This window comes from Grammomys surdaster, unplaced genomic scaffold (genome assembly GCF_004785775.1).
Source record: "Grammomys surdaster isolate TR1022 unplaced genomic scaffold, NIH_TR_1.0 205, whole genome shotgun sequence".
In the NCBI taxonomy this organism is placed as follows: domain Eukaryota; kingdom Metazoa; phylum Chordata; class Mammalia; order Rodentia; family Muridae; genus Grammomys; species Grammomys surdaster.
The window spans coordinates 2859057-2885463 of NW_021604650.1; the positions used below are offsets into that span (position 1 = coordinate 2859057).

Consider the following 26407-nt stretch of genomic DNA (forward strand, 5'->3'; position numbering starts at 1 on the left):
TGATAGAGGATGTAAGCAAAGGGCCTGAATTGTCCCTGGCAGCCACCCTGACAAGTGGCATACTGGGAAGGTCTCTACATCTCTGCAGGAGAGCAACCCAAGACAGGAACAGCATGGGTTACCACTGCAAGGAACAGCTGTGTTCTTTACTGGGGCCTGAGGCCAGCGTGTCCTCCTGGCTAGACTGGAGGTGGGTGTGTGGCAGGGTATACCATCTCAAATTCTGCTTATGGTGGGAACCAGAAGGCTGGGTCTCTCTGCTGTGATAGCAGTCCAGCCCGTATTCTCAGGAAAACGTGTCCAGGATGTGCAAGAGGAAGATGGTTTTAGATGCAATCTGTAGACCCAGAGGGGAAGGGAAAAGTAGTCTAAAGGATAGCTGGCCCAGAGAAAGGTCCCATAGAACAGCTGGGTGGGGGGATTGGGTAAGATTGGGGGCGCCCCCCAGACAGGCATCCTTAAGAGCCTTGGCATGCTGGCCTGCTGAGCCAGCACATTGCTCTGTGTGCACATCACCTCCTTCTCTGTCTTCTGTCCCAACCCCCACCTCAGTCCCTGTCTAAGCTCTTCTCAGCCCATCCTAGCTTCCAGGCTTGTCAGGAGGAAGGGCCGAGGGTGGGTAGGCGGGTGGGAGGCACCCAGTCTTGGGTGGGAGCCAAGGTGGGTGGGTGGGAGAAGTTTACCCTGGGCAGCAATGGAGGAGGGAAGAGTACATTTGCAACCTCCTCCCCTCCCCACAAGGGGCCACGCCCTTTGTGCTTCTGGCAAGACAGCCCTGCAGGGAGGGGGTCATGCTGCTGGGGACAGGATGGGTGGGAGACAGAGGTTTGGAGAACTCAAACTGGGAAGAAGGGGTTTTGGCCCTCCTCAGCATCCTTGAAGCCAAAGAATTCTGACAGCTGGGGGTAGCTGAGGGTAGAGTGGGGCCTTAGTCATAGAGATCTCATATGCATGTGGCTACAGGACAATGTGCTTGCATGTACAGGGCCAGGCATACACATGTGTTTGCACAGCCTTGGCATGGCTACACATGTACACAGCTGGGTGTCCCAGCAAGTTCACACCTGTGCCCACAGCTGCAAGAATGAAGCAAATGGCTTCTCAGCATCCCACGACGGTCCAGCTGGGAGCCCAGCTCTCTCTCCTAGCAGATGCCTGACTTCAACATCTGGCCACATCTGCCTTCAAGAAAGGGAATCCTGGAACCTGTGTCTAGTCTGGAAGGGCCAGCCCTGCCTGAGTTGTGCAGACAACTCTTCTGAAGACCTGCGCGAGGGCACCTGTGGGTGTAGGCTCTCTGTTTAAGGGGAGGATTGATCAATCAGCTTGGCCCAGTTTGTTGAGGACTTCTCTAACTTCAGTCCTCACTCTGACCACATACCCCAGGCCTAGGTAAACAAGGCGACTAGTCCCACTATCACAGGACAAGTTTCTTTTTGCCACATCTTTCCTCAGTTACCCCAGTCCCAACTTCTCTGATCTCTGCCACATTCGATACTGCCAGAACTTTCTCCACAAGTATTTACTTTTCCTTGACCTCTTTTCCTTGCACTCTCGTCCCCAGGATCCCAGCCTCCACCTCTCCTGCCTGTTCTTCTGTTTCCTCTATGTGTCAGGGATCTCCTGCCCTAAGAATTGTCCCTCTGTTGGTCTGGGGTTTGTCTTGCTGCTTTTAGCCTCCCCATGTCTCTGCGTCTCCTACCTCTCCTCATCTGTGTAGCAGTGCGTGTATCTTGCCACCATCCTTGGGTGGTCTAGCCTCCCTCCTCTCTCTCTGTACTGTATCCTGGGGGTTGGCTGGGTTGGAAGCCAGGTCTGGGGTCTGTGACCGAGGCCAGGAAGGAGAACCCAAGCAGACATGATATTTACGTTGGGACTTCAAAGTGAAGCCTGGGCTGTGGTGGGGGTGGAGGGGGGCTGGCAAGCAAAAGCCAGACTGAGGTCAGATCATGCTCCTCCCTAGTGAGGGTCTCCTTGGTGACACACACCTCCCCCGTGGGACACCAGACCCAGAGTAGGGATGGAATGGTCTATTTTGGTGCAGAGTTCCAAGAAAGGCACTTCCTGTACCCTCACCCTGCCCCCCATCCTTTCTTCCTGTCACCCTGCAGCTGAGTCTGGGCAGCTTGGTCCCCCACCCCCACCCCCGCCTCCCCTGTAAGCATCCCACAATTGGGAACACAAGGATTTCTGGTGATGGCAGGAGTGAAGGGCTCAATCTCAGCAAGAAAGCATCTCAGGCACTGGGAAGCCCGTGCATTCTCACTTTCTGGCAGAGGCTTTGCCTGGCAGGGCAGCATGGGTCTGTAACCCTGTCAGCCCCATGCAATGGGACCAGGCAAATCTGGCCTTTCCTGACCTTTAGAGTCTACCAACCAGACTGCCAGCCTGAGCCTGGAGGATCCAAGATGGACTGAAGGTCACCTCCCCAGCTAAAGACATCCAGCTGCTAAAGCCAGGAAGGGGGGGCAGGAGTCCCAGGAGGGCAGGAGCTGACCGTCTCATCCCACAGCTCAGCCTAGGGGCCTAAGTCCTACCCAGGGGAACTCTTCAGGAAAGGCCACCACCATGACACTCAGATCCCAAAACCACTCAGGTCCCCAGAGCCCCAACTCCTGGGCCAGTGCTCTTCCCCATCCTCCATCCTTCAGCTCCTCCAGTGAATCAGGCTGGAATCTGATGAGCTCAGGCTGCCCCGCCCAGCCTGCCTAGCCCGTGAGGTCACTGCACCCTTTCAGGGGTCTTCCCAGCAATTCAGTCTCCTCAGGGGGCCCACCAGGGACTGTGTGGGGGAGTGAGACCAGGGTAGGCCAGGCTGGGTGGGAGATATTAGGAGATTGGGGTCGGATCTCCTGTTCATGCTCCAAAGTATAAAAACATGTGAGTTGTGTGTGTTGCGCGGGTGCGTACATTTCCAGGGCTCAGAAGGAGCAGGAACCAGAAGCTATAGTGTGTCTCCAGGAGCTTGGATATAACTATGTCTGAGTGGTGACATGTGTTAGCACGTTTGCATAGGTGAGCCTGTGTGTCACTATAGGCCTGTATCCAGAGTCCCCATGTGTGTCCTAGTGGTTTCTGGGTGTGCCTGTTATTCTTGGGAATCCCTGGGCACTATATTTCCCACCTGGGATAACAGCATCACTTTGCTTTGGAATGTGGGTCAGAGTGTTACTATGCTCTAAACTGTGGGTGTGAACACTGCCCACGAGGCCACAGTAGGATGTTAAGGAAGGGGAGGAGTGTGGGCCAGACTGAGTCTCAGTGACTGCTGTTCAGTCCACCCCTCTAGACCGTCTCATAGACCCTAGAACCTGAGTGGGCAGCCTTTTAGTCACCCTACTCCTGACCCCCTTTTCCAGTGATGCCTGGTGGTCTTTTATCACCAGTTGGGTATTCATGCCTTGGGGTAGCATCAGGGAGAAGAGCTGAAGGAGAAGAGTGGTGTGAGGCTGAATCGAGGCATTCGTGCTCCTCAGTAGAACTGGTAAAGCGAGCCAGCCCCAGGAGCAGAGAGAACAGGTCTCAGTGATGTCTTCCAGGACCCACCACTCTGAGTCACCCTGCAGACAGTCTTACAAGTGCCAGTTCCGGCCCAGGCATTGTTCTAGGTCTCGAAGGCCTGCCGGGAAGAAGGCTCTGGCTTGTTAGTGAGGAAGACAGACAGTAAACAAACTCACATGTACAACTGAGGTGACTTTAAGATGACAAATGCAACACTGCCAAGCAAGGAAATGACGTGCCTGCTTTCAAGATGCCCAGGCTACTGGTCAGTGTCTGTGTCCTGCACCACAGCAGTGGACAGTGGACGAGGCCCAGCACAACTCAGAGCCTGGACTTCTAGCACGGGGAAGATGTTGGAAGGGTAGCATCCCAGGGGATGCAGTGGCTCACAGTTACTCTCGAGATCACAGTACTTGGTACTGATACACAGTCCTCTTTTGAGATGGGGGTGGAGGGGCTTGTTATGTAGCCGAGGCTGGCTTCCAGTTATGTAGCAAAGGATATCTCTGAACTCCTGATTCTCCTGTCTCAACCTCCCAAGTACAGCGATTACAGATATGTGCTACCATGCCTGGCTTTGTTTGTTGAGAGTATACATAAATGATTCTTTCTCTTTAGGGTGTATGTTGGAGTTTTAAGTCCCATAACAAGCCACTTACTTGAAGAAGGCCTCAGGTTCCTACTTTATGTAATGGAGACATCGGGAGGGGAAAAATACAATACAGTGGAGATAGCATCTAAGACTGGCATACTCCACTGCGCCTGCCTAGTGGGGCTGCCAGTGAACTTGACCTGTGCTCATACTGATTTGGCTTTGATAAAAGAAAAGGTCCAGAATGCAGGCAGGAGCCAGCAGTGTTCCTCTGAGCTATGGCTGTATCCACACTGAATTCTAGGAGCCCAGAACTAGAACTGACCACAAAAAGTAAGGGCCTGTGGGAGTCCCAGAAACCTGGGCCCCATGAGACAGTTCCATATCCTGTCCCTGGAGTTGTCTGCACCCTGCAGACCTTCCAGGTCCTTCCCCGGGACTGAGTGCTACACATCCTGTGTCTCATTCCCAGGAACAGCCTTCCTACCCCACCCCACCCCAGTCCCTTATTTGTAGTTATCAAGCTTCAGTCAGTGGACACCATTTATTGAGCACCTGTGGAGTGCTCCATCCTGTACAAAGGGTTAGGGAGGAAGAGGAGGCATGGAATAAGGAGCCATGTTGTTCAGAGCCTTGAAGACCCGGCAGCCTTGTGTGTGGGTCCTCCTGGGTGGTAGAGAAAAGGCAAAAAGAACCAGGGCCACCCGCCCCATGCCAGATGTTAGATATCAGATGAACTTGTCCCTTTTATCATGCTCTTCCCTCCTGAGGAGGGAGGGGCATAGAAGTTGGGGAAGGAACATTGGTGGCCTAGTGACTAGTTTGGAACCCTACACTAGCTAGACGTGGATCGAAAAGTCTGCCTCCCTCTTGGTCCATGTATTGCATGTATGTTGGTGCCCAGGTACCCAGAGGCCCAGGAGAGCACCTCTGAGCCTGGCTGTGGTCCTCCTTTGTCTGGAAACAATTGTCTCCTAAGAATCTCTGACTGCAAGTGGTCTCTGCTCTGCACTTCCCAAGCTGCTGTAAGAGTGTAAGGCCAGTAACTGTCTGCACTCTGTGGCTCTTACATTCTCCTTAGCCCCAGCCCTCCCACCGATGGGGCGGGGTGGGGGTGGAGGCAAAGGGGATGGGTGACCCTCAGGCAGCTTCATGGGCTGTATACGCCCTCTTGTGGCTATTGGTGGGTAGTTTTCTCTGCTCAGATTTGCAGTGGGCTTCCCTCTGGGGCTGGTTGCCCTGGCCTGGAGGGCTAGTTTGCCGGACATCTTGGGAATTACCAGACCTGAATTATAGTCGGGCCTACAAGCTACACCATGCCTCATTATCAAGGTTTAGTAAGGGCCCAAGAAGCAGGTACAAAGGCAATGTTTGTGGAGCACCTCTCTTTGTTCTGGAAGCTTCTCATCCTGCTAGTGTGCATTATTTCTCAGGGTCCAGTTTCCCAGAAACACTTAAGTGCCTCCGCAGATTTCTGATCTTGAATAAAGACTGGAGCATAGATGCTTTCTCTCCTGTGGCCTGACCTCCAGGACAACAACCATGTCTAAACTGACTGAGGAAGAAGACACAGGCGAGGGGACTGCCTGTTAGAGGCACCCTACCGGCTGCCATGGCTACAAACACTCATTCTTTCTTCTCTTTCCCCACCCTAAGCTGAGCCTCCAACCATCTATGTAGGCCCTGGGTCCCTCCAGGAACCCTGCAGAACTGTAGTCATATCCCTTCTTTATATACCAGACGCTATGTCTGGGAAGAGCTGTTAGTTTGGGGAGCCTGGCTGCCATTCTGCTGATTCCCTGACCCCTGAAACTAGGAGAGATTGGAGTTGCACAGGGTCTCGACGCTCCAGTAACCCTGCCTGTGCCCATGGGCAGTGGGAGAGGCACAATAGCCGGGACTGCCCTCCCTCTCTGCCAGAAGTTGGCTACCAGGTGGATTTCCCCCTTACCAGACACATTTATTCCTGTGGGCTATGGGGCAGACAGAAGCCAGGGGCCTTGAACACAGGGTCTAGCAGCCTCCCGACTCCCTCAACGTCACCCTTGTCTGTACGGCCAGCTCCCTGTTCCCTAGCAGGTGACTCATGAAGATCGGCTAGAGGTGGTGGCAGACACCACAGAGTGTGTGGGTGGTAAAGAAAGCTCGGCAGCCGGCCAGAGTGGACTTAGAGGCTCCTGGAGGCCCAGGTAACCCTTTTGGCTCTTCCTAGCTACTCTTCCAAAGCCTGGCTTCCCTCTACCTTTTGATCCTCTGGCTGTACATGACGTCCTCTGGCCTCACCCTTGCCTTCTTGGTCAACAGCTATCTCAGGTTTCCCTTCACCATTTAGACCCCCTTTTTCCTCCTGCCATACTCCTGCCTCTGCTCTCTCACTGCCTGCCTTTGCCTTCTCTGTTGTAGCTCCCTGGGTCTCAGGGCGCTCTGCCCGGCGATAGATGAGGTAGCCAGTTGCAGGAAGCCCATGGGCCAGGGCTTCAGGGGGCAGGCGATGGTAGCCCTGGTCCTTGTAGAGGAAGAGGCCAAATGCATCCGGCTGGGTCACTCGGAACTTGGTGGCACAGAGTTGGCTCAGGGTGGCAATTGAAGATCCTGGGGGCAGAGCCAGGGTCTTGGAGGTGCAACCTGTGCTGGGGTCCTGGTAGGCTACTCGGAGGAGGTGCTGTGTGCAGAAAGCAAGAACAAGTCCTCAGCTCTGTTTGGTTGTCACCCCCAAAGCACAAGGGACAGGCTGAAGCAGTGCAATGATAGAGTGGGGTGGTACATATCCACAGTAGACCTAGCTGACTTGTGGGCTCCAAGGGGGACACTGGGGCAGGGAGAAATGTGTTTGGGGTAGTGGTATAGGCACAAGGCTATGAGGATCCATGAGGAGAGTCTACTGTGTGCTGGGCTCTCTCCATAACTGTTCCTGGGGCTACCTACCTAGAACTATTCCTCCATAGCTCACCAGGGCATCTACCCTTCAGGGCAACTCATGTGCCCATTTTAGAGATGAGAAAACCAAGGCACAGACAAAAAGTGATAGAGCTGGAATGAATCTAGGATCTGGCTACAAACTGGATTCACAAACAAAACTGAGAAGGTCAAGGCTGATACACCCTGGCCAAGGTCCAAACGGGAGCACAGACTGAAGCTCAAGGACAAGGAAGGGAGAACTTTAGCTGGTGCTAGGGGCCAGGAGCTAGCTGTCAATCTGACATCAGTTTCTATTTCCTCATCTGTAAAACAATGGCCTGCCTCTGCAGAGTTTCTTTGTGGATTCAAGGAGGTTGCCCTGAAACTCACAGTCCAGTGTCTGTCCCATGGATTACATCCTCTTGAAGGGCTGCTCTGATACTCAGATGGGCCTTTATCTCTATTGTAGGGTGATGCAGGGCTAGAGGAACTGTGCTGGGTAATCTCAGAGTCCCTTTGAGCATGGCCAATATGGGGAAGGGCTCTTTACCTGGAAGCTGTGGGTGGCCGGCAGGCGGCGCTGTTCCCAGAGGGCCAGAGAGCGCTGGAGCTCCTGTGTGGGGCTGAGTGGCAGTGTGCGGGCCTGGCTTAGGCCACCCAACAAGGCCAGGCTGGCTGAGAGGCTGGTCAGGTAGTAGCCGCCTGGAACACAGGATACAAAGAATGCAGCTCAGGCTGGGGTAGGGTGTCCTGCCTTCCCTTCCTTGTTTACTAAGGACCTATTAGCCGCTAAGAAGCCCCAGTTTCACCCAGACAGGAAGTGAGGAAACTCTTACCCTCTCCAGTGAGCAGGGTGGGTTCTAGTAGCTCTGACATGTACTCAGCTTCTAACAGGAGGTCAGGAAGGTCGCACTGGGCCAAAACAAGGCTCAGCAGAGGCAGGAACTCATCAGCGCCTGCATCCTCCCCTGTGGCGACATGGGAAGAAGGAAGTTCCAGCCTCCTCAGAGGCCCAAAGGCTAGGGTCCAATCTTCATGCTAGACAGTGACCCCTCCCCTCTGCCTGCTAGACCCCTAGGTAACTAGGTAACAGACCAGGACCATCATAGCAACCTCAGGGAAGGTCACAGGGAAGAAAGACAATGTTCTCTAGAGTTACTGGCATAGACAATTGGATCCTTCTATCCTGTTTGCAGTTCTGGGGTTCTGAGACCGGCTCCCTTGGTGGTGGGTGGTGCATAGCCTCTACTCAGAAAGTGGAGCAGGGGAAGGTTGTAGTGGTGGGGTCATACCTGCCTGGGTTTTCAGGGCTGTGTATAGCAACTTGCAGGCCTGCAGGAGCCACTTGACCTGGGCACTAGGTGAGTAGGCACGAAGAAGCTGAAGCAGCTTCTGGCGCACCTGTTCTGTCTCCACTGGGGAAGAAAGGTTCAGATTGGACCCGAAGGCTCCAGGCCCCTGGGTCCGGGCCAGGCGGAAGCCCTCAGCTAGGCGGCCAAGGGAACCGTCTGTGGAAAGCCGGCGCCGCAGGCGGGCAGCTAGAATGGGTCGAAGAGGCTTGAGAACAGAGCGATGCAGGGACTTCTCCAGGACCAATTCTGCCAGAGAAGAATAGCTGTAGTCAGGGGAAAGAAGCCTGGAAGAGCAGGAGACCCTGACCAAGACAGGAGGTAGGGAGAAAGGTGGGGAAGGGGAGGGGAATATCAGTGCAACAGTAATAAGAAAAGGGGTGGGGGTGGGGCACAGGGAAAAGCAGCAGAACGTCATTAGGCTCCCAAGACAAGGAGAGAGGACAAGGGAGGATGGAGAGCCAGGGACATGAACCTGTGGGGACCAGGGCTTGGGCCTTACCCAGCCGCTCCGGTGGTAGCAGCTTCTCAGGACCCAGCTCTGCGCTCAGCATGGCTCGGGCCCGACTCAGGGCCTGGCGGATGCCCTGCAACTCCCGGGGCTCGGGACCAGCCCGAACCTGGGTCAGTAGGTCCTGCACTAGCTGACCCACAGCTGTGTATCGGTTTTGCATTAGCATTGTGGCTGCCCGGCCCACCTGCCTCTCCGGTGCTAGCAGAGAGCAGAAAGCAGAACTCATGGACCGAAGCAGAGGCCGCCGGTGCCTTGGGCGGCTTAGGCGTGGGGAGGTTGTGGGGCTTCCTGAAGAACCTTCCTCCTCTGAGCTGCTGGGGGAGCAGCAGTCCACCTCCTGAAGTGAAGGTAGGGGAGGAAGACTAGGGCCAGCAGCATTTCCTGGCACACGATACCCCGCTGAGCTCTCCCTCTGCAACAGCTGTCGAGGGGGCAGTCTTTCCGTTTGGCTGGAAGATGTCCCTGGCAGTACCGGGACTGGAGGAGGCGGCACAGCAGGTGGAGACAGAGGGCTGGAGGTCTCTGTGGACACCCGCACTTTGAAACTCCTCTTGAATTTCTCACGTTTGGTGGGGCCCAGATCCCCTGGGAAGAGGGGATTAAAGAAGCAGAGGGCAGCACCAGTGCCCTGATCCAGCTCTTGAGGGGAGCGAGCCTTCAGCCGGGGTATTGGTGTGGCTTCTGAAAGCCTCTGTTGGTTCTTGGTGTTGAGAGAGGAACTCCAGAACTCTAGCAATCAGAAACCAATGGGGGCCTCAGAGCTGGCTCTGGAGGGTGCCCAAAGAGAAAAGTCTTGGTTGCTCTATTTTCCCCCATTTGGTCTCTATGAAACAGGCTGCAGGGAACGCTTACCCATGCCCAGATGGGAGATGGCCTCCAGCTCTTTGTGGGTGGCTGCCTGATGAATGGCTCTGGGGAGTCGGAGAGGGAGGAGAAGGATGTCTCTAAGGTCAGAGCAAGGAGCAGTCAAGAGTGAGTGGTGCTCAGAGGGTGGGCAGCCCTGGGAGGCAGGCCCAGGGGGTCACCAGGCGCCCTGCAGGCAAACTCACCTGGTATGGCAATATGCACAGATGAGCTGGACCAGGTCCGGGAACATGAGCTCTGAGCCCTCCAAAGAGATGCCTGAGAGACATTGGAAGTGAGGCTGTCCTCTGAGGACCTCCCTCCCCTGCCTGTCTTCCAGCCCCTTCCCTCCAGACTACCCTCCTCACCGCCAGGACTCTCTTGGATATAGTGGCTGGAGACAAAAGACGGGCCACTAGCTTCTGGCAGCCGCACACACAGAGCCTGGCACTGACGAGTGTTAGATTTCCGCACCAGGAAGGTCTGTGAGTGAACAAGATGAGAAGGCTCAGGACCTCCATATCCAGGCCCGTTCCCTCCCATCCTTGGTGGGGCTGGACCTTAAGGGAGAGACTCACCCCTGGAGGCTCTGTCCTCAGCACGTGTAGCGCGGCTGCAGCGTTGGCCCGCAGCTGTAACCACACAGGCCGGGTGATCAGCAGCCGCTCCCGCAGGCTCACAGTACGTGCTGGTTGTTGGGACCCGCCTGCCTGTACCCCTCTGGCATCAGGTGTGTCATACAATGGGTCTGGAGATGGCCTGGGGGAAGACACCCAGACCTCAGCAGGGGTCTGGGGTGAACACCTCTTCCCATTCTGGGCTTCCCATCTGTCCTGTCCTTGTCGGCTCCTCCTGCAACTGCCCTCACCCCCTGAACCTGGCTGGTCCCCCAACTTTACTAACTTTTCTTTCTGTTGGTACCCAGGTACAAAGTTCAAGCTGGTGGCTCCCAGAGGGTGTGCTCCGGTCTCACCAGGGTCTTCCATGGCTGAGAGCTTCTTCGGCTTCTCCTGGGACTCAGGAAGAGAATCCAACCCCCAAGGCACAGGCGTGCACATTCCTGGCGGTGAGTAACACTTCCTGAAGGCGGTTCGCCCTGTCACACCCCACCAGTTAACTCTTGTATGTCCACTCCATGTAGCTAGTGTCCACCTCTTCTATTCTTGGTCCAGTCTTGAATGGCAGAGGAGCCCTCCATGCTAGTGTCATTATCAGGGCCCCAGCTGTGGGAAGACCACACAGCACCTTCTGCAGCCTCTTCACACTATGCAGTGGGGTAGGGAGAGGTTAAGCGGACCGGCCAAGTTCCCATAGGCCCAAGCCACACCTCTGGGTCACCTTAAGAAGTCTGTGGTCACTGGCTCATCTACTCCAGCCTTGCAGGGGAGGTCAGCATTGTGGGAGAGCACCCCCTACTGGTTGCAGATGACTCATTCCTGAACCTAACTTAGGTTTTGTGATTTTCCGTTGCTATGGAGAAAGGATGCTGTGTCTCCATGGAAACTAAGCTCTCTGCTTAACCGAGGTTCTGGGGGTGGTTCTGACACTTACTGTTCACCAGAGGGGGAGTGTGGCTGTGAGGTCGATAGCACATGGTGCTGCTGCTTGCTGCCTCCCACACACAGGCCCTGCTAGCTAGCCTGCCTTGCCAATCTGCCAAGTGTCTGGGGCAGGTGCAGACATGACCTGGCCTCCAGGCATGTCCAAAAGCCCCTTCACCACCCAAGGCCATGTGCTTCACCTGTTTGCCTGTGCCATGTGTAGCTTCCTGCTCTGCAACTTCCCTCCACAGGCTTTTCTCTAAGTCACAATGTCCCAAACTACAGGGACCCTAAACAAGTCTTAGGTGCTCCCCACAAAAGCCTTGATTCCCATGTAAGATACAGCAGCCACACATCAGTCACATTGAGGTCCCAGGTTAAATTTTATTCCAGTCTTTGGAATCTGAGAGGCAGACACCAGGAATTGCCCTGAGAAAGCCCAGGAAGCCGTCATCCCCAGCAGCAGTTAGGATGGCAAGACCCAACATGTCTCTGATGGAGAATTCCTCCTGTGGTTGGGCCTGGCTCCTGGCTCAGAGGCTGAGGGCCAGGGTTGAAAGTCAGGAGGGTTGCTGCTTTGACTCTGGATGAGCCCTGTCTTCTTTGTGGGGAACACTGAGGAAGTTACTCTTAGGAAGGGAGTGGGCTGGTCAGAGATGGAGACTAGGGAGGGGGTGGGCTGGTCAGGGATGGAGACAACAGTCTTGCTTGACCAGGTCAGCTTCAGGGCCACGGTTATACAGATCCCAGTGAGAGCAGAGGAGTCCGGGCCAGTGGTGGCAGAGGGTCAGGGGACAGCAGTAACACCGGAGAGCTAGTAGGCAACCCCCTGCCTTTGCAGAGAAATGTTAATCCTGTGTGCGGTACCAGCTGTTCCTAGGACCATCTGGGTGTAAATGCATGGTCAGGGTCCTAGTAGGGTATACAGGAAAACTGCTGAAATGAAGTTGAACCAAAGGGACCACCACTTCCTGAAGGCACTGAGGGAGGTGCCATAGTCCCCTCATCCATAGTGTTTCTCCTTCCTGCCCTCTCTGACCCACCTTCCTGGGGGCTCCAGGCACTTTTACCTTCTTATGGTGTTGAGCTTGGGACCTGGTTCTTGCCCATGCTGGGCAGGTACACGAGCACTGAGCTACCCCAAGCCGACCTTCCCACCTCCCATGTCCTTGCTCCCTCAGCCAAGAGCCTCTCCAACCTGGCTCCTATTCCTCAAACTCCCACAAAACCCTCAAAGTGAGATCAGGCTACCAATTCTGACAGGTCCATGGCTGTGATTCTTACCATCTGCTTTTCTCTTCTGAGGGGACACTGCTGCCCTGGCCTGGGTGGAGAGAAGAAAGGGTCCTTTAGAGTCCATTTTAGCTTGCTGATACTGCCCCCCACAGTCCAGGATGAAAGCTGCTCTAAGTCAAGTTGCATGAAGTATAAAAAATTTTTCTACACCAAGCACCAAGGTGTCTCCGCTTGGAGGCCAGCCCAGCAGCCACCCTTCTCCTTCCAGCCCTCCTAGGGCAAGGGCTGACACCAACATCCTTCCTCAGGTCAGTCTCTAGACAGGAGGAGTACAAGCTGCCACAGCGTCAGCACACCTGGGCTGAGACAGATGCTGCGTGGAGCTAGCAGAAAACTCCCTGGGCATCTCAGGTACCAGAGCTGGCATGGGGGCCGGGGGAGGGAGTTGGGACCAGGGAGGATGGGGTTGGAGGGAGCAGAGGGATGGGTGGCAAAGCAGGGTAGGGTAAGCAGGCAGCAGTGGACCTACTTTTTTGATGGCCGTCCAGTCTTCCAGGATGTCAATCTCCTGCAGCATGTATACAATGTACGGGCCTACTCAAGGGTCAAGGAAGCAGGACAGCCACAGGGGGAAATGCAACAAGGCTTCACCGAACCCACAGCTTGGGAGAGCTAAGAGCCTCTTTTTTTTTGAGACATGGTCTTTGTGGTTCTGGCTGGCCTGGAACTCACAGAGATTCACCTGCCTCTGCCTCCTGAGGGACTCTGCACCTGTTACCAACAGTTACTGGCTGTCAGTAACTGGCTTACTGGGCCCTTCCTCACCTAAAGATAGATCTTGGCCTCTTCTCTCCTGGTAACACTGTCTGAGCTCTGTATCTGAAATCCACCTTTACCTACAATGGTTCAATAATGTCTTCCTAGCCGGGCCGGTGGTGGCGCACGCCTTTAATCCCAGCACTTGGGAGGCAGAGGCAGGCGGATTTCTGAGTTCGAGGCCAGCCTGGTCTACAGACTGAGTTCCAGGACAGCCAGGGCTACACAGAGAAACCCTGTCTCAAAAAAAAAAAAAAAAAAGAAAAAGAAAAACAAAACAAACAAACAAAGTCTTCCGCCTCTATCCTGAGGTGGTCCCAGGGCTGACACTATAGTTACTGAAGACCTCAGCTCAGTGCTATGCTGTGCAGCACAGGAGGGTCAAAGACAGTAAGTCCCTTTAGGATGCTCAATACAGAAGAGAACCATATGCATAGGGGGAGGGGTGGGAGATATGGATTAGGAGAGACTTCAGAGGAGATAGCACCTGACATGATACCGCAGAGTAGACAGGTAATAGGGGCAGAGGGGATGAGCAAGGCCTGGGTAGGAATGACTGAGACAGCATGAGGCCTACACCAGGACAATGAGGGGAAGCTGCCAGAGGGCTTTCAAAGGCTGATCTTTCCTCAGGAAATTACTAGGAGTCAGTGAGCTGAGCTTTCTGTTTCTCTGGGGACTACGGAACTCAGGAGGACCTAGAATGCAGAAGAAAGCATTGACTCTGTCCCACATGATCTTTCTAACCTCCCTGAGTCCAGGGCCTGCCCCATCCTGCCCAGTGTCAGGCAACCATGAGTGGAAGGATACCAGAAACGAGCGGTGCCTTCTTCCTCTTGCTGGGTGGCACCGAGTCCCAGGTCTTCGAGCTGCCCCTACTATGTAGTTTGTCGTCCCACCACTCTGTGCCCAGAGACTCAGAGTCAGGGTCAGGACAGTAACCCACAGCCAATTCCCACCACCCCTGTGCTCTACCATGGGCAGCCTGGCCTCCCCTCCTTTCCCCATCACCACCAGGACAGTAGTCCCAACCTTGGTTGAGGCTGGCAGCCTCTTGACACACTGGTGCAGCCTGGGAGAAGACCACTGCCCTTTTCTCGCTCTAGCCTTAGGTTTACCACTTATTTTGAATACAGGGGATGAAGGAAATTTCCAGACCCCATGTGAACGCAGATGCCATTACCACGGAGAGGACTATGGTTTTTTTTGTGTGTGTGTGTGTGTGTTTTTTTTTAATGCATCCATGTGTCGGTTGGGTACCCCAATTCTGAACAGGGGGAGGCAAGGGACCCACTCTGCATGAGCCCCCACCATACGTGGAATACTGAGCTAGACCCTTTCCTGACCCCAAGAAGTGGGCTGTTTGACTCCCCTTGTGCAGCCTAGGACACTGAGGTCCAGAAAAAGAGCAGGGCACTTCAGGACTGGGCCCTCCCTCACCAGAGCTGATGTCCAGGCTCTGCCGGTCCTCCTCCAGCCTCTGGATCCGCTCCTGCAGCTCCCCAAGCAGTGTGTCATACAGCAGCAGCTTCTCGCTCTGGGAGGGGGAAAGCCACTGAGCCAGGGGAACTGCTAGACCTCAGTCTCACCCGCCTTCCCACGGGGCCCACACTGGCTCACCTCCAGGTGTTGTTTGGCTCCCTGGAGTTCACACTCATACTTATTCCTGATCACATCCAGACAGAAGCCCTTGTAGATCCCTGCAAAGGGGAAGAGGAGCTCTGTTTAGCCAGAGGCCCTAGTGTCCCCTAAAGGGTGAACCACAAGAATAGGGTGACCAGGGCAGGGGCAAAGTGGAAAGTGACAGAGAGCTGGTTTGGGAGCACAGGGTGCTGCAGACCTGCCACCTGAATACGGATCTTTAGGCTCTGCTGCAGTCCTCCAAGAGGTTCTGTGTATTCTGGGGCTCTCTCAGCCCCCACTTCCTCCAGTCGTAAGCGTAGCTGGCTCAGCCGTTCCCTGAACAACCTGGAGGTGAAAAGGGAGCTGTGTATCACTGGCTTCTTCAGTGGTCACTTGTCCTCTCAGGCAAGTGCCTGCCAAACACCTGTTCCTCTGTGCCCTGCTGGCTGCTCATCACCACGGCACCGGCACCCGCGCTGCACAAAGGCCCCAACACTCCCTGCTCACTTCTCCTTCAGCTCCGAGAACTGCTTTTCCAGGTCCAGCATCTCACTGACACACTCACTGCGGCGCCGCTCGTAGTCCTCGTCGTCCATCTCTGAGGCGAGAGGGCAATTAGGACTGGTTCTGCAGGGGCTGCTGGTGCTCAGGGGGTTGGGGGGGAGTGTAGGGAGGGAGAGAGAGGCTCCTCCAGAAAGAGGCTCACCTGAGCTCTCCTCCTCTGACTCAGTCTGGCTGCCGCTCCGTTCTTCCTCACTCTCATCTGCCTCCCCATTCATCTCAGCTGCTGAATCGCCTTCTGCCTCCATCTCTTCCGTCTCTTTGCCTGAAGGTTGGATGGGCATCTGGGCTCTGGGAGAGGGAGTATGGGCCATTACTAGCCACCGTCCACGATCGCAGCAGCCAAACAGGGAGCTGACCAAACACAAACCTCGAACGAGATAGGGGAAGTGACTAGTGTCACCACACTGAACACGTATTTGATGGAATCTCCTCCTCTTACAGAATTCTGGGATGCATGGGAATGCTGACCAAAGCTCTGAGTCACAATGGGAAAGGTTCCCCCTGCTGATGGGACTGGACCCAAGCTTCTGACTGGCTCTGCCTGATGAGACCCTTCAAAGACTCAACTTGAACTCTAAGCCCAACCGCTTTACCTCTCTGAATGGCCAGTTCTTACTCCTACCTGCTCTGGCCTTTTCCTGTGTTCTAGATCAAATCCTGTCGCTGCCTCTTCAGTTCTCAGTGTTTCCTTCTCCTCATGAATCTTCAGTCTTTCTTTCAAATAACCCATATCAGAAGCTTTATGTGCAAGTGTTTAAAGATGAGACCTTCAGGGTTTTCTGTTATTCATTTAATACACACACTCAGACACAGACCATAGAGCATATCTGGAGGTCTGAGGACATTGTATGAGTCAGTTCTCTCCTTCTACCATGTGGATTCTTGGACTTAACACTGGTGGCAGTTGCTTTTCTCTGCTAAACCATTTGGAAGACGATGAGGTTGCCTTCAAGTGTACTAATGGCCTTGATTGGCAGAGGGTTCCTCATAAGATATAAGTCCCCTCTGCCTTCTTAAATGAGGTGCTCTAGCCAGAAGGCTCTTGTTAGACACAGGCTCCTCAACCTTGTCTTCCCAGCCCCTAGGACTCTGAGAAATATAATTTTTACATTATGTGTATGAGTTTTGCCTGCACTTGTGTCTTTGCACCATGTGTGTGCAGTGCCTGCAAAGGAAGTATCAGATCTCTGAGAACTGGAATTACAGATGGTTGTGAGCTGCCATGTTGGGGCTGAGAATGGAACCTGAGTCTCGGGGAGAGCAGCCAGTGCCTTAACCATTGAACCATTTCTCTATGAACATCAACATCCACTGGGAAAATTTCTGATACTGGGGAGTAAACAGATTCTTTTTTGTTTGGTTGGGTTTTTTTTTTTTTTTTTTAGTTCTTGTTTTTCCAAGACAGGGTTTCTCTAGGTAGCCTTGGCTGACCTGAAATTCCTTTGTAGACCGGGCTGGCCTTATACTCACAGAGATCTGCCTCCTGAATGCTGTGGTTAGAGGAATGCATCATTACTGCTCAGCTAAACTCAGATTCTTTCTTTCTTTCTTTCTTTTTTGGTTTTTCGAGATACAGTTTCTCTGTGTCACCCTGGCTGTCCTGGAACTCACTCTGTAGACCAGGCTGGCCTCAAATTCAGGAATCCACCTGCCTCTGCCTCTCAAGTGCTGGGATTAAAGGGGTGAGCCACTATCGCCCGGCTAAACTCAAATTCTTAAGCATTCTGGAAAAGCTAGCATTTATCAACGTTCACAATCCTTTCTGAGAATTGGTCTAATTTGGCCAAGCTGGCCACAGGATTACAGGCTTGCTCTCTCCACTCAGTTAAATCCCCTTCTGCATAAATGACCCCATCTCAGGGTTTTTTGTTTGTTTATTTGGTTTTGGTTTTTTGAGACAGGGTTTCTCTGTGTAGCCCTGGCTGTCCTGGAACTCACTCTAGACCAGGCTGGCCTTGAACTCAGAAATCCGCCTACCTCTGCTTCCCAAGTGCTGAGATTAAAGGTGTGCACCACCACTGCCTGGCCTGACTCAGGTTTTTATTTTGTTTTGGTGAAGGACTAAGGATTGAACTCAGGTTGTCATGAATGCTGAGGCTTAACTACCACTAAGCAATATCTTAAGCCCCTAGCATTCCGAAGGATGTGAACAGGAAGCACCTTCCTATGTGGAAGTTCAGATGTGCTCATGTTTTTCTTACCATTAAGGAAAAACAGAAGGGGCTGAAGAGATGGCTCGGTGGTTAAGAGCACTGAATTCTTTTCCAGAAGTCCTGAATTTAATTTCCAGCAACTACATGGTGGAACCATCTGTAATGGGATCCAGTGTCCTCTTCCGGTATATCTGAAGACAGCTATAGTGTTCTCATATGCATAAAATAAATAAATCTAAAAAGATTTAAGCCAGGTGGTAGTGGTGCATGCATTTAATCCCAGCACTTGGGAGGCAGAGGCAGTGGATCTCTGAGTTCAAGGCCAGACTACACAGTAAATTCCAGGGCAGCCAGAGTTACAAAGAGAAATACTGTTGTGGGGTGGGGGGTGGAGGGGGGAGTGGGGAACAGAGAAGTCTGAGAATGTTTCTAGCATGAGGTCTTGGACTTAATTCCCAGTACTGGACAGGAAAAAAATTAAAAAGCAGAGAGAGCTGATGAGGTTCATACGCACAATCCCAACCCTCCACACACTGGTGCAGGTCTGCAAGTTCCAGGCCATTTTGGGTTAGATAGTGATGCCCTGTCTTAAAACAAAAGCAAAAACAGTATGTCTAGGAATATAGTTCAGTGGTAGAATTGCTGCCTGAAGAGGCACCTGGACTAGACCCCTCTGGAAAAAAAACAAACACGAAAAATAAAACCAGGTGTGGTGGTGTAGGCAAGTTATCTTAGCTCTCAGAGGCAGGAGGATTACTACAAATTCAAGCCCAGCTCTGATACACAGTTCGTTTCAGGCCAGCCACAGCTGGTGAGGCTGTTGTCAAAAGCTTATTTATTCCAAATAAGTAAGTAGGTAAAAGAATGGATGCAGAAATAGGAAACTTGGCCCAGCTTACTTAATTTCCTACAGCTCTCTGGGCCCTGTGCACACTTGCTAGTCTGACTTTCACTCCTCTTTCAGTGTTTGGATACCCAACACTCACACTGAAACCAAGTGCACAGAATTATATGCACATCAACTTCCTTGTAGCAAACGCCAACAGTTTTCAGTGCTTGCCTTAGGTAACCTTTCAGAAACATTGAACAAGGCTAAGCCCCTCCTCCTACCCTTTTTCTTAGTCATCTAGTATTTACTAAGTGCCTAATATCTGCCAGGAGCCAGCAGCCTCTGTGGATTGCAGCAGATATTACAGTATAGCTATGACAGACACAGTCTTTGGTGTCAAAGAAATGACAAATTCCTGGGAGAGAAGGCAAAGAAACAGACCTTTATAATGCTGTGAAGAGAGTCAAACTAAGGTGCTATGGGAGAGGTGTCTACACAGGATCTGGAGCTTGCTGCAGCAGTGACACCTTCCAGAGGGAGACAGACTAGGTGAGGACCAGGCCAACAAGAGAGGAACATTCCTGTCAGAGTGAAGAACAAGTACAAAGACCTAGAAGTGAGAAAAAGAACCGGGGACATAGGTATGTAAGCTTCTACTAGACCCAGGCTCCGCTACCTACATATGGCAAGTTGTTTAGGCTTTGTATAGTCGGACTAGTCAGCCAGAAATGTGAAAAGGGGTCTTTTTTGGAATTCCCAAGGTCAACAAAGGAAGCAAGGGGAGAAACCTCTGTAGAGTATATTGAAAATCCAAAAGTTAGGGTGGAAGGTATTTTCAGAATGAAGGAGACATGAGAGATTGATGCTGCCAGATCACCTCAGAGAATACACCATCTTGGGTGTAGAAGCTTCTAGTTCACACTGGTGTTATTTCTACATCTCTGCTCTGTAAGTCTTCCCCGTGAGGTAGGCATATATCCCTCCCCCAGGAAGCTTTTTTATTTTTTTGTCTCATATTCTTCCATTCTCATTTCTGTCCACCCAGTAAAATGTGGGTGTTTCATCAGCAGGAGCTGCAATCTGTCCTATTCACCTAGTGCAGTACCAACTCACTTGATGATTGGAAATTTCTAAACACAAAGTAAACAAAATAAACCTCTGCATTACAGGAATTGGCTTTTACTTTTTTGGTAACCCTACTTGGAGCGGTGACCAACGCTCCTTTCCACACCCACTCAAGTAATTATAGTGCCGGGCCTGCAGGAGCGTTTAGTAGCACTTCCTCCCGCTGGGAAAATCCAGATCTCCAAAACAGCCTCACTGGTCCCCTTCTCAAGCCTCAGATCCCCCGCACTGGCAATTCCTTTTCACCGTGGTATATATACTTTCTAAGACGCAGGGTGAACTCAACGATCTTCTTCCTCCAGCTGACTCTGATCTTGACTTCGTTAAATGAAGTCACAACCGTCCCTCCTTAACCCGGGTACAGAGGATATACCATTGCTGAGGGTTGCAGGGAGTGGAAGAGGTACACTGTAAGGCGCGCGGTGTACATGAAATTTCTCTTTAGAGACGTATAGGCACCTCCAGAACAAACCTCCAGGGAAAGCAGACCCCCTCCCTACAGACACGGAACAAATTCTGCGGTGCAAGGGAGTATCCAACTCCGATCCTCCCTCAACCGCGGGCTCCTCTCAGGCCACCGCGCGAGGCGGGCTGGTTAAGTCTCTGTTTTGGCTCCGACCCGGGAAGCCCAACCCAGCGTCAGGCGTGGCCATACGCACCGCAGGGACTGGGGACTCCGGCTTCAGGTCCAAGACTCCCAGAGAACTGTCGGACCCAGGATGTGAACGCCGCCGCCGTTGGTCTCCGGGACAGAGTTGCGCAGGTCCCTCTTTTTCCAGGAGGTGTCGACGCTTCCGTGTGCGTCATCAGGAGGCGCCCATTGTGGAGCTTACAATAGAACTACTGGTGTCCAGGCATGCCGGGATATGGCGGACGTGTCTCCATAGCAACCGGCCCACAGTATCCCAGGCCTTCAGCCTGTTCTAGCATTGTGGTCTGTGTCCTTGGGTCTACAACCGTATAACACGATCCTCCAGCCCACCACCCCTCAGCTTAAGAGAGTAACCGAGTCAGCTGTGGGTGTAACACTCGTTTATTTACACACTGTCATCGGAAGGCAAATGAGCAGCCCAACCTACTGGAGGGCACAGATCTGGGACTTTAATTCCCAGGGCCTACAGACCCTTTCCTCCTTCAGGATCTCAGAGGGCGGAGGGCGAAGGCATGAGAGAACGAGGAACCTTACGTTCTATCCCAGTACTGAGCATTACATTCTGTTTTCATCTTTCTTTCCAAAAGGCTCATTTTATTAAATATTCAAGCTTCTCACCTCTAGTCCATTCATACTTTTTGCTCTGCCGCTATCCACCCACCATTGTTAATAAGAACAATATCATAATAACACTGTAGCAATATTAATAATACTTCACATTTGTACGAAGTTTACAGGGTGTTTTCACATACAGCGTGTCATCTGAGCCAACAGTTCTGTGAGGTAGGTATTTTCACCTCCCTTTTTTCAGACAGGGTAATGGAGGCTCAGAGAAGTAATAGTATTTGCTCAAGGCCACACAGCTAGTTAGTGGTAAAGCTGAGACTTGCTCCCAGCACCCCATAGTCAAGTCCAGTGTCCTAAAATCACAGATATCTCTGTAAAGTGGAGGCATGTTCTTACCTCAGTCAGGCCTGAGGATCCAGATGCTGAAAATTCTCAGACCATGGAAGAAAAGGACTCAGCATCGGTGGGGAGAGTTGGGGTACCTAGCCTTCAACTCCTGTTTGAACTGGCGGTAAAGGACCTTATTGCGCTGGTTTTCAGCCTCCTTTTGGGGATGGAATTTCAATGCTTCCTTGAATCCCTTGTGAACCAGAAAGCCTTCGTTCAGCACCTCAAAAGTAAACCCTGCCATGTGCAGCTCACAAGCCTGGAGAGAGGTGGGGGAAGAGATGGGAGAGAGGAGGGAGGGGAGAGGAAGAGAGAAACAGACAGAAGTCATAATCATTTAATCATAATAACTTAATGATATCCCAGGGCCCACATGATCATCCCTAAAGCTTCACTCCACCGTCCTCAATTCTCCACCATCCAACCACTTTCTTCTTGCTTCATTGCTTCCTATCTACAAATGGCCACGCCATCCCTGACACACTTCCAGTCCCAGTCCCACATTCCCTCTCCCTTTTAAGTACCTGGCTGATTCGATTGAAGCCATACTGCCGAAAGCGTTCATCAAATGTGGGCACCTTTCCTCCAGCCACATAAAATGGTTCCCAGGGGTCCCTCCAGGGCACCACGTAGGCAGGTCTCAGCAAGCTCTCTTCTGGCAGGTTGACCCATCGGGAGTAGTTGGTGGGCGCATGGCAAGGCGTGCACAGCCCATAATAAAAGGGCCGTACTTCGCCCACCTGATAGAGCTGCACTAGCTCGTTCTTGTTCATCGGCATCCGGCGGGATCGGCGGATTTCAAACGCAGGCACCACCAGGGCTGTGCCATCCCAGTGGTTACTCTGATCCAACATTTCTCTTAGGCCTCTCCACAGCCCTTCGCTGGGCACCATGTCCACATCAATCACCAGGGCATAGTTGGCCTCTTCTCGAGCCAGATTCCTTAACAGGTTATTGGGATAGGAGATGTTGGTCCCCAGTGCATAATTAATCCCGGGCTGGGCCACCCTGGCTAGCTTGTCAAAGACCTCTTGGCAGGACCGCAGCAGGGCAAACTCCCCAGGCTCCCGGGGGTCGGGCACAGCAGCCTCATAACGCGAGGGGCACACGAGGTGCATGGCGACCCTGGCGCGCATCTCGGGGCAGTGGCTGCTCAGCGCGTAGGCCAGCACCGTGGCCAGCTGCGCCTCTTCTTTTGTGGCCGCGAACACTGAAACGGACAGTGGACCCTCCCAGCGCTCCAGAAGTCCGGACAGGTGCAGTAGGTTGTCCACACTGGCATGCGTGGCCAAGATGACATCGTTGGGGTCCATGGTGGTCTTCAGTAGACCCCTGTAGACGCGATAATCGCCGCTGGCATCCAGAACGCCGCCGGAGGCCAGTGCGGTGCGGAGTTGAGACTTTACCTGGTCTACGGATCGTGGAGACGGCGGGAAGAACTCGAAATACTGTTCCTGCTCCTCCTGGCCGTGCAGTCCAGAGAGCAGCGATAGGTAGAGCAGCTGCAGCATTGCCACCAACATGAGCGCGGCCAGCAGCAGCTGGTAGAAGGCGCATCGGATGGCGTAGGACATTTGCATGGCTCTCGGGGATCCCGGCGCGAGCAGGGACCACCGGGCCGTAGCCTCTGCCAGCCACCGCAAGCCCGGATTTACCGCAGCCTCCCGAGCGCAGCCGAGGCCAGCCGAGGCCAGCCGAGCCCTAGGCGCAGCCCCGCCCACCATCCGCTCGCCTCCAAGGGGGCTCGTGCCAGCTCGCCCTCTGTGAGAGAGGAGGAGCTACTGCAGCAGTGCTTGTTCGGCGCGCGCTTTGCAAACGCTGAACCTAGCCGCGGTGTCTGCGCGCGGCCGGGGACCCCTGGACGCGTTTCTCTCTCTGCCGAACTGAACTCACACCCTCCCCCCTGCCCTAGTGCGTCTTGAAACTTGGGTGCGCTCACCGGGCCGCGGGGAAAAGAACCCTGGTAGAGCTTGGCTGCATCACTGGCGTGATGGCGCGGTACTCGGTTAAAGCCTTCGTAGAGGAAATTAAAAAAAAAATCTTTATTACTATTTTTTCCTTTGAACTTTTCCGGATAAGTACTAGAGTCATGAATGAAAACGTGGAGGTGCGCAAGAGATGGGAGATATAGGAATGTGGAAAGGTTCATCGTGTATGGGACGAGGTGGCCGAGTGGTTAAGGCGATGGACTGCTAATCCATTGTGCTTTGCACGCGTGGGTTCGAATCCCATCCTCGTCGGTCCTGTTTTATAGGAAGAGAAGACTTCTTAATTTTCCACGTTCTGCCTGTCGTGAGCAGCGAAGTGAAAAAAGCCCGGGGTCCTACTCTCTTCTCCAAACGATTTGCCTACAGCCCATGTTTCCAGGGGGTTTGTACTACTGCTTTCAGAACGTGCATGGTGTTGATAGAAGTTCCACTTTTCTTTTCTCCTAGGTACAGCGTAGGGGTCGTTGCCACTAAGACTAGTACTATAAAATTTTTGACCAGCAACACTTCACCTGATCTTCTCTGCAGGGGTGTGATAGTTTAAATCACTGCTGTTTCCTCTCGCTCCCTCCAGGGTGGAAACTTCTTATTTACACAGTCCTTGGCCCATTGCATGCACTGAGACAGTAGTCCCACAGCAGCTGCTATATATACTGAAGGCACGTAGTGTTTGTGGATGAATGGGAACCGTTAGCAGAAGTGTGGGGGAAGGGCGGTTATCTCCGCTGCTTCATCAACTGACTTAATACATACTTGAGTTTCTTTTTAACCAAGTCAAGAGATATGCCGAGGGCAGAACACAGTGCTGTGGCAGACTAGGGAAGACAGAGTGGTAAGGTTGGATTGGTTGGGTGGCAGGCTTTCACAGGCTGTCGGATCCTAAACATTCAGGATACCTCCATCTCACAGACTGACACAGGGGCACCAGCTCTCTGCCAAGGTTGTGTTAGGCCCCGGGACAGGGAGCCCTGCACACACAGCACAGGTCCTTTTCACTGAAGACAGGAGTCAGGAGAGAAGGTTCAGAACTTTCAGCCCCGGTTTTGTAGATGCAGGGCTCATAAATCAGACTTGCTGCACTGTGAGAACTTTGGTTTGATTTGGTTTTAGTTTTTCGAGACAGTTTCTCCATGTAGCCCTGACTGTCTTGGCATTCACTCTGTAGACCAGACTGGTCTCAGTCAGAAATCCACCTGCCTCTGCCTCCCCAGTGCCCGAGTCCAGGGTTTAAAGGTGTGAGCCACCATCCATTGCCAGGCTTTGTTTTGTATAACCTCGTCAATAATTAATAAAATAGCTCTCTTACTCTCTTGCCTCTAGCTTCTCTCTGTCCCCCTCGCCCTTCCCCCCTTCTCTCCCCCCTCTCTCCAGGTGGTCATGGCCGGCCTCTCTACTCCTCTACCTTTCTGCTCTCTCTCTCTCCTCATCCTTATCTCCTGAATAAACCCCCTCCCCTCTGGAAAAAATATTAATAAAATAATAGCCTATACTGGGCCGTAGTGGGGCTTGCACTAAGGAGGCAGAGGCAGGTAGATCTCTGAGTTTGAGTCCTGGTCTATAGAACTAGTTCTAGGACAGCCAGGGCTACACAGAGAAACCCTGGGGGTGGGGAGAGGCATATCTTCCCTCCCTCTTTTTTTTTTTTAACTGATATATAGCTCAGTAGTCCTGTTTTTCACTTTTTTCTTCACGAACAGAACTCTTAGAATAATAGATTTCACAAAATAAATACTATTAAACTAGAACTTTAAAACAGATACTTTATATGAAGGAAACCTTTGGTGGCTTTTGTGGGCTGAGAAGCAGTGACAGTAAGGGGGAAATGAGTGTGGTGGAGCGGGCACTGGGGCAGCTCTACTCTCCTTTGGGCGACCCCTGCTTTATTATTATTATTTATTTATTTATTTTAAAGAGTACCTTGCCGGGCAGTGGTGGTGCACGCCTTTAATCTCAGCACTTGGGAGGCAGAGGCAGGCGGATTTCTGAGTTCGAGGCCAGCCTGGTCTACAGAGTGAGTTCCAGGACAGCCAAAGATACACAGAGAAACCCTGTCTCGAAAAACCAAAAAAATAAAATAAAATAAAATAAAATAAAATAAAATAAAATAAAATAAAATAAAATAAAGAGTACCTTGACATTGTAGTCCAGGATGAGCTTGAACTTGAGAACCTCCTGCCACCACCTCTGGAGTGCTGGAATCATAGGTATGCACCAGCACATCTGGATGCTCCATTATCATTATTTTATTGTTTGTGATTTTGAGATAGAGGGTGTGGGGTTTTTGTTGTTGTTGTTGTTGGTAGTGGTGGTGGTGGTTTGTTTTTGAGACAGGGTCTCTCTATGTAGTCTTGGCGATCCTGGAACTCACTAGGTAAAACAGGTTGGCTTCCAACTCACAGAGATTCCGGTTTGCCTCCTGGGTGCCTGGCATGAGGGTGTGCACCACAGCGTCTGGCCTCAGTCTTAGTGTGGAGCCCAAGGCTGTCGTCATCACGATTCTCTTGCCTTGTGATCTCCATTGCTGGGATTACAGGCATGCCTGACATGGCTACCTCAATTTCTGTTTTAAAGTTTGGATGATATGGCTTACACTCCCATGGTAAGCGTTGTCCAGAGAAGAAGCATGGCTTCTAGCTCTGTGCTAAGGCTTGTCTTCAGCATCAGCCAAGCTGCTTACAACTCTGCCATAACCTCTCCCCGCTCTAAGGACCTGCTCCGGTAAGACACAGGACCTTCTCAGGCAAGTTCTGGACAGGCACCTCATGGTGCATGCACACTGCTTGGTAAATTTCTTGAAATCTGAAAGAGCTTTTCAGTTCACTACAAAAATCCCTTCCAGATTTTTCCTGCCAGACTTTGAGCTTTTGTTCGATTCCACTGTGACCCTTACTCCAGACACCTGCCAGGGCATTGATGTGCCTTCCAGTGTCTTAGAGAACTGCCCTGACCAGAGCAGTTCCCTCCTGAGATTTCTGAGCTGTGCTTGGCCTCAGCCCTTAAGATTGTTCCCAGATGTGTTGAGACAGATGAAGGCAATTTTTTTTCTAGCAAGGTCCGCTTTCCCTCCCTCCCGAGCCAATCACCTGAGTCCTCACAACTACTCCTGTGCGAGTTGATTTTTTTGTGGCTGTAGCAAAATCCCCAAGATTAAAAACTCACATGGAGGAGTGAGTGCCAGAACAGCCAAGGCTACATAGAGAAATCCTGTCTCAACCCAAACAAACAAACA

At 52.5% G+C, this 26407-nt stretch overlaps 3 protein-coding genes and 1 non-coding gene across 8 annotated transcripts; 1 reads left to right on the forward strand and 3 right to left on the reverse strand.

The window, feature by feature from the left end:
• Nucleotides 1–6210: 6210 nt before the first annotated feature.
• On the reverse strand, nucleotides 6211–10894 carry Rin1 (Ras and Rab interactor 1). Of its 2 annotated transcripts, none has more exons than XM_028771216.1 (10): nucleotides 10601–10894; nucleotides 10276–10456; nucleotides 10066–10180; nucleotides 9904–9976; nucleotides 9707–9798; nucleotides 8843–9583; nucleotides 8284–8589; nucleotides 7828–7959; nucleotides 7542–7693; nucleotides 6211–6755 (listed from the first exon to the last, which is right to left on the reverse strand). In XM_028771216.1, the coding sequence occupies exons 1-10, from the start codon at nucleotides 10753–10755 to the stop codon at nucleotides 6306–6308; spliced, it is 2397 nt and encodes a 798-aa protein (XP_028627049.1). In that variant the 5' UTR covers nucleotides 10756–10894; the 3' UTR covers nucleotides 6211–6305. The 2 variants fall into 2 exon arrangements, with proteins under 2 accessions (XP_028627049.1, XP_028627050.1); XM_028771217.1 differs by having other exon boundaries at nucleotides 8284–8406; nucleotides 10601–10723.
• Nucleotides 10895–11602: 708 nt separating this feature from the next.
• Nucleotides 11603–20362, reverse strand: Brms1 (BRMS1 transcriptional repressor and anoikis regulator). Of its 4 annotated transcripts, XM_028771190.1 has the most exons (11): nucleotides 20244–20362; nucleotides 18901–19040; nucleotides 15620–15765; nucleotides 15421–15511; nucleotides 15131–15258; nucleotides 14911–14990; nucleotides 14731–14827; nucleotides 14101–14193; nucleotides 13004–13068; nucleotides 12523–12562; nucleotides 11603–12150 (listed from the first exon to the last, which is right to left on the reverse strand). In XM_028771190.1, exons 3-11 carry the CDS (start codon nucleotides 15756–15758, stop codon nucleotides 12143–12145), a joined length of 741 nt encoding a protein of 246 aa, XP_028627023.1. In that variant the 5' UTR covers nucleotides 15759–15765; nucleotides 18901–19040; nucleotides 20244–20362; the 3' UTR covers nucleotides 11603–12142. The 4 variants fall into 4 exon arrangements, with proteins under 4 accessions (XP_028627023.1, XP_028627022.1, XP_028627024.1 ...); XM_028771189.1 differs by lacking the exon at nucleotides 18901–19040; XM_028771191.1 differs by lacking the exons at nucleotides 18901–19040; nucleotides 20244–20362 and adding an exon at nucleotides 17679–17729.
• A 237-nt stretch (nucleotides 20363–20599) lies between these two features.
• On the reverse strand, nucleotides 20600–22914 carry B4gat1 (beta-1,4-glucuronyltransferase 1). Its single transcript, XM_028771143.1, has 2 exons — nucleotides 21715–22914; nucleotides 20600–21449 (listed from the first exon to the last, which is right to left on the reverse strand). Exons 1-2 carry the CDS (start codon nucleotides 22912–22914, stop codon nucleotides 21258–21260), a joined length of 1392 nt encoding a protein of 463 aa, XP_028626976.1. The 3' UTR covers nucleotides 20600–21257.
• Nucleotides 22915–23348: 434 nt separating this feature from the next.
• Nucleotides 23349–23430, forward strand: Trnas-gcu. The gene has a single exon. It is a non-coding gene; the product is annotated as a tRNA-Ser (tRNA).
• Nucleotides 23431–26407: the final 2977 nt, after the last annotated feature.